The following is a 6,266-nucleotide window of genomic DNA, read 5'->3' on the forward strand; positions in this document are numbered from 1 at the left end:
TCTATTTACTAAACCTCTCTTCTCTTCTTTTTCCTTCTTTTTTTTTCTGCCTTTTTCTTAGTGAAAATTCAGATTTTCAACTTCTCAAAAGAAAAAAGACAAGAATAAAAAGGTTTATTGAATAAGAAAGAACACACAGTGCGAACTCGAAGCCCACTTTGTTCTAAAGTTTCGCTTTCGGCGTTCTTATTGATGCAAGCTAACCATTTCTTTTCTTTTTTTGGTTTGGTGCTTAATTTTTCTACAAACTAGAAACATATCTACTTTGTAGTAGTTGTACTATAAGTGACCTAAACCATTTAAAACTGTTTTTTCGCAATCTTTTGCGGTTTGTAAATATGGTCATATTTGAATCCGGTTAGAAAATACGATTATAAAATCGTTGTTAAACTTAAATATTCGACATATACGTTTTGAAGTTTGAAAAAGAAACAAAACCGTTTCATCTACCTATGTGTCGGTAGTTCAACTAGGTGTAATGGTTGTCCACCCATAAAAATAAGAATAAAAAGATAATTTAAAATCAAAAAAAGAAAAAAAAAAAAATTACGAATCTGAGTATTTAACGGTAAGGATAATGACTAATATTGTTCTCGTGTTAAGAGGATTAACACTTAAAAATGAACCTTTAAGTGTCATTTGACCTAAACATGCATTAAACTAAGCTTAAACATTCTTATACCAAACACAAAACCCTTGGGTGACCAAACCTAACCAACCATATCCATACATATTTTATAGGGTTCGTAAGTTAACAAACTATAACAATCCAAACATTAGAATATATACTATCGCATAGGATCATGACTATAACATCAAACTAAAACCAAATTAAAGCCGCATCTAGCTATACATTTCTTTCAAACTAGAGTAACCCGAACTAGAACCCAATCTTTGTACGTGTCCAGATCGAAACTATAAGTTGAGCCAACCATCGAATTATTTGTCCGTATGAAAAATGACGCCACGTAAAGATGCAAACCAAACTAAAGATGGAATTTGCTACTAGGCAGACCTATTTGGACCGACGCATATATAATTGATAGGAATGAAAAATAAAAGATCTCAAAATCAGTATATAGTTTTCGGAAACAATTGAACAAAAAAACTATAGTTTCGAGTGTCGGTGGATGAGTCCGAACCGACAAATCAAAGACGTGGGGTTACTCACAGATATATATATATCTATGTGACGTTCTCCGCACCGTCCCTCCCTCGACGCACGCACACGCGCAAGAACCAAACGACAACATTTGTTTTCTTTTTGGATTGATAATCTAATTCCCTAACCAAATCAAATAAATAAAGGAACCTCTCAAAGATAATGTGTATTTTTTTTTTTTTTTTTGTTGAAAGCATCCCAACGATGTGATCACATGATACGTTATATTCATTAGGCTCTCCCATGTTTCACATCTTTGGAACCCACATGAAAATTAAAATCAAATTTACATGGTGTAGTCTTTTTAACACATTAAAATTGAATCTGACAAAAACTCTTAACATGAGAAGCTACTACTATTGATTATATAAAGTGAGATTTTATGGCTATTGTCATTAATGGTGTCGTATCACGAACACCAAGAGTGTTGTGTTTTATTGGATGACTTTATTCGATTTGATTAGTAATAGTAGTAAGTAAGTCGTGAATTGGCGGGACTAGTGGAATGTTACCGTGATTCATTCTGTAGATTTTATCAATCATTACTTGTCATATACGTAATAATCAACTATTTTGTTTGTTAAAGTTTACATACTATTATTTCGTTCGTGTTTATGTTAAAATTGCGCAAGACTTTAGTTTCATTCCTTACTGTTCAGAAGTTAGAATATAAACTGTTCTTTTTAGATTCCAAGTGTCCAACCAAGCAGCTTCTTTCTACATAAGCAAGCACAAGGCAATAAAATAAATACATGTATGTATTTTAGACTTCATTTGTGTTGCATAAAGCTTGGCTTATCTCGAGCTAGTGGAAATGTCAAAGAAGAAATAATGATGCTTATAGGAAAACAAAGACAAACCGAAATTACAGGAATCATGTCATTCTTTTCTTTTTGGCAGCATGAATTAAGGAGGTTGAGCCCTTTTTGGCAAGATGATAGTAGGTGTTTGTTTCCCCTTTTCTCATCATGTTTCGGATACTCAAACTCAAACACAAAATCTATACAACAAATCATAACCTGATAAGAAAATAAATAAAACTTTGGCCTAAGCTTTTAAACTAAGGTTTAGCAGAAAAAAAAAAAAAGCTTTAAATCCTAGATAAATTATTTCTTATTTCAACGTTCTCTTGCGGTCACACCGATATCCTTGTCCCTTGTCTTCTGATCTGCCCTATGGACGGATTGCTTGAACGCTACGGTTGGAGCGATTCTGCAATTTCTCCTTCGATGCTCGAGAACGAGTTCCCCGGCTAGCCAGTCGAGCTTCTCGAAATTGCTTTGTTCATCTATTCTCTTACCTCCGAACAAAACCGATTCTACATTCTTCTGCTTCAGCATCTCTTCCGCCACACCCACCAGCATATTCACATTGCTCCCACTAGGGTCTGTGTCTATGTTTGGACTGCAAGGTCCTAAGCTCGACCCATTGGCCTGCAACCAATTCATAACTACATTAAACATATATTAATTTGAGACAAACAACATGTACAATCCAACATTCCAACTAACTCAAATTGGATCACAAGTATGAGTTTCTAAAACCAAACACTGAGCATATTTCAAATACCTGAATCCGGACATAGTTACTACTGCGGCAGTGACCAAAAGCCATGGCCACAGCTTGGTCGACGGTGTCAGCAGCACTGTCATTAGATATAAGAGCCGCGGGGCGAGCCCAATGCTTAGCAGTCCACTTGATAATCTGGTCGTATTCATAGCTAACATCAAGCAACTGACCCATACCAAGAGACAGCACAAGCAGATCCTCGACTCCTCGCACAAAGGGAAACTCCTGCTTGTTGTGCAGCACATGCGTGATCGCAGCCGCCGTGGGATTGCTCATCGCTAATCCTCCACCAACGGCCACGCACTTGGTCCGCCCGTCAACGGACTTCATCTCCACCGGCTGAAACACCCCAGGCTCAGCCCAAGTCGCCCTACAAACCTCCCAGAGCCTAAAATCAAAGCCGTCCGTCTCAAGGGCGTCGGCGCGTGAGAAGAGAAACGGCGCAGAGCTTTTGAGGTCGTAGCAAGGTATAAGCACAGGCTTAAGCGTGTCCTTTAAGGTCAGCTCCGAGAAAGACTCTTTCATCACTTTCTTCAACTTGGCCGTACCGGACCCGGTTGTTCTCATGACCCGTTTCAAGATTCCTCCGGAAGACCCGTAAAGACCCTTGGCGTTTTTGGTGAGGAACTGCCACGTGTCCTCTGCTGTGAAGATGGGGCGGCTACCGTCTCTTGACCCGAAGAGCATCGCAGTGTAAATCCCACCTATACCGGAGCCGGCGGCTACGTCAAAGTAATCGGCGATTCGGGCAGTCGGGTCGCCCGATTTAGATTTGAGAGCGTGTTCCAGATAAGCCAAAGCCTTTCCGGGCAAAATACCTCTCATTCCACCACCGTCGATGCTCAGAATACAGATTTTACCCCTCTGGTTCTTAACAGAATTAGCGGGTTCGGGTTCGGGTTCGGGTACTGATTTGAATTTGGGATGGTCGTCCTTGTTGTCGTCGTCGTACCCGAAAAGAAACTTGCTCTCAAGAATGGAGAAAATCTCGTAGCTGAGTTTATCTGTGTCGATGCTAGGTTCCTGCATATCCGTCAGGAGACTGTTATTACTATTATCATCGTTCGCCGACTCCGTAGCTCCGTCGCTACCTCCGCCTCTCTGTTTTATTAAATGCTTAACCGTAGCGGTCGGTTTATTGCGTACTCTATGCATAATGATTTGAGAGAAATCAATCAAGTATCTGACCCCTACGACCCAAATTAACTAACACATATGAACTACTACAGCAACAACAACAACAACAAGAAGAGATTTCAGACCAAAACCACACAAGTCTTTGGACTGTCTTTTTTTTTGGTAAAAAGAAATGGTATCTTTCTTTCTCCCTCTCACCTCACAATTCAAAAAAACAAGTTAATTTACGCGGAATCTTTTGTTCAAAACACAAGCGAGCGCTGTCTTTCTTTCGTCGGATCAGAAGCTTAAGAGAAACCAGAAAAGGATGAAACTAACTTTTCTACTATTTATATATATATATATATATATACAGAATTACAAATGAAAGACCAACAACATATATAGCGATTAACGAAGAAGGAGAAGAAGAAGAAGAAGCAGAAGCAGAAGAAGAAGAGGCAAGAACACAGGAGTTACAGAGGATGTCTGTTTTTTATATATAGATATAATAAAAATCGCACGCTTTACTTAAAATCTCCCCACCAAACCCATCGGATTGAAGAGAAAGGAGAAGGCAGACAAAACACTGATTATTACTACCAATTAATTAATTAAAGAGGAACGAACGAGCTATTTAATTATGTACTTATAGTTGCATTCACCTTCTCTTTTTTTTGGTAGGATAGTTGCATTCACTTTTACATAAAGACTTTTATTATTTCTTATTTATTTTTTATTTTTTTTTACTTTTAATATTTATAATTATATAATTAGTAACTTGAGACGTTACTTACATATTTGGAAAAGCTTACTCTGCCTCTCTCTCTCTCTCTCTCTCTCTCTCTGACTTTCTTATTTTAACATAACTTAACAAATGTAAACGCTCTGAGTTTTCTAATTATTCTATTTTACAGAGCTTCAAATGGTTTATTAATACAACGTTGAATGCTTCTTCCTTTCTCTTACTTATTTCTTTTCAGTTTTCCCATAGATGAAATGCAATTAAGAGAAATGAACTGCTAATAAATAAATATAGAATTTCTTTTTTGTATATTTATTTTGACCTTTACGGAAAAGAGATCTCTTTTTATATATTAAAAAATAATAATAATAATAATAATACATCAGAAACGTGTGTGGAGGGACTCTAGAAAATAATTATAGAAAATTATTAATTATATATATGATGATGATGATGTAAAATTTGACATGTCAAAGTTCTATCGTGGTCTCTAATCTCTTTTTTCTTTTCTTTTCAGAAACAGAATTTAAATACTAATAATATTTTGCTTTGTCACATTTTAGTTGTAGTTAAATCCATTAATCTGTACTATATTATCTATACTATTAATTGGGAAGGACAAGTTGAAACCAAACACCCTCAATTTTTTAAAAAAATTTCATGAAATATATTCCAGTTGCCAAACAGTATTAATGACAGCAAATTTATTTTTTTTAATAAACAAAATAATAATAACAGAAACTATCTATATTTATGGATCATATTAATTTTGTTGCCAAAAAAATGGACAACTAAATTCAAAAATGTTCATATATAACATATTTAAAATTTTGAGATATTTTTTTTAAAAATATTTTAATATTTAAAGAAATCTAATTTATAGTATTTTTTTTATTTGGTTTAATGGTTTTATTCAAATAGTTTATGTTATTTGTATTTTTATAACTCTTATGATATGATAATATATTTATTTTGCGTTACAAAAATCATCATATATATTTTGATTTTAAATTGATATTTTAGGAAAAATAGAAAGAAAAATAAATATGTTATTTATTTTACAATAGCATAAAATAAGGAGAAATATTCAACAAAATTGATATTATCTTAAAATTTTTAAAAATAATAAAATCTTAAAAAAATAACTAAAAAGTTTAAATAAAAAAAAATCTTAAAAAAATCAATAATAAAAATTTGTTTTCAAAAATCAATCGAATAAATATTTTGTATCACATACAATCTCTTATATTAACATTTAAAATTTTCATATTGATTTTTTTTTCAAAAATATAGCACAAAAGATATTTATATATTTCTTTGAATTAAGATAAAAGACCAAAATATATCATGTGACCAAAAATAAAATCGTAAAATAAACATTCCTTATTATTAACATCAATTTAATAATATATTAACTCCCCAGTTTCCCTGGATATTAACTAATATGCAATTAGCATTTAATAATTTTAAGAAAGTTCAGGAAATCATATCACATGATTATTATATTTTCATATAATATAACATTGTCAATCCACAAAAATAATTAAACAGTTAATGTATGCTACAAATAAATAAATAAAATCAAAACATTATGATTAAAAATGGAATAAATTAGTTATTTGAATTACCATTACTTAGTAAAATATTTAATATATATTTTATTCAATAGATATA

The 6,266-nt window shown here is 33.4% G+C and overlaps 1 protein-coding gene across 1 annotated transcript; it reads right to left on the minus strand.

Moving 5' to 3' along the window:
* Positions 1-1,983: 1,983 nt before the first annotated feature.
* LOC17884727 (patatin-like protein 7) lies at positions 1,984-4,484 on the minus strand. Its single transcript, XM_006290926.2, has 2 exons — positions 2,732-4,484; positions 1,984-2,595 (listed from the first exon to the last, which is right to left on the minus strand). The coding sequence occupies exons 1-2, from the start codon at positions 3,884-3,886 to the stop codon at positions 2,281-2,283; spliced, it is 1,470 nt and encodes a 489-aa protein (XP_006290988.1). The 5' UTR covers positions 3,887-4,484; the 3' UTR covers positions 1,984-2,280.
* Between the last annotated feature and the right edge of the window lie 1,782 nt (positions 4,485-6,266).

This window comes from Capsella rubella, unplaced genomic scaffold, assembly GCF_000375325.1.
Source record: "Capsella rubella cultivar Monte Gargano unplaced genomic scaffold, Caprub1_0 scaffold_5, whole genome shotgun sequence".
Taxonomy (NCBI): domain Eukaryota; kingdom Viridiplantae; phylum Streptophyta; class Magnoliopsida; order Brassicales; family Brassicaceae; genus Capsella; species Capsella rubella.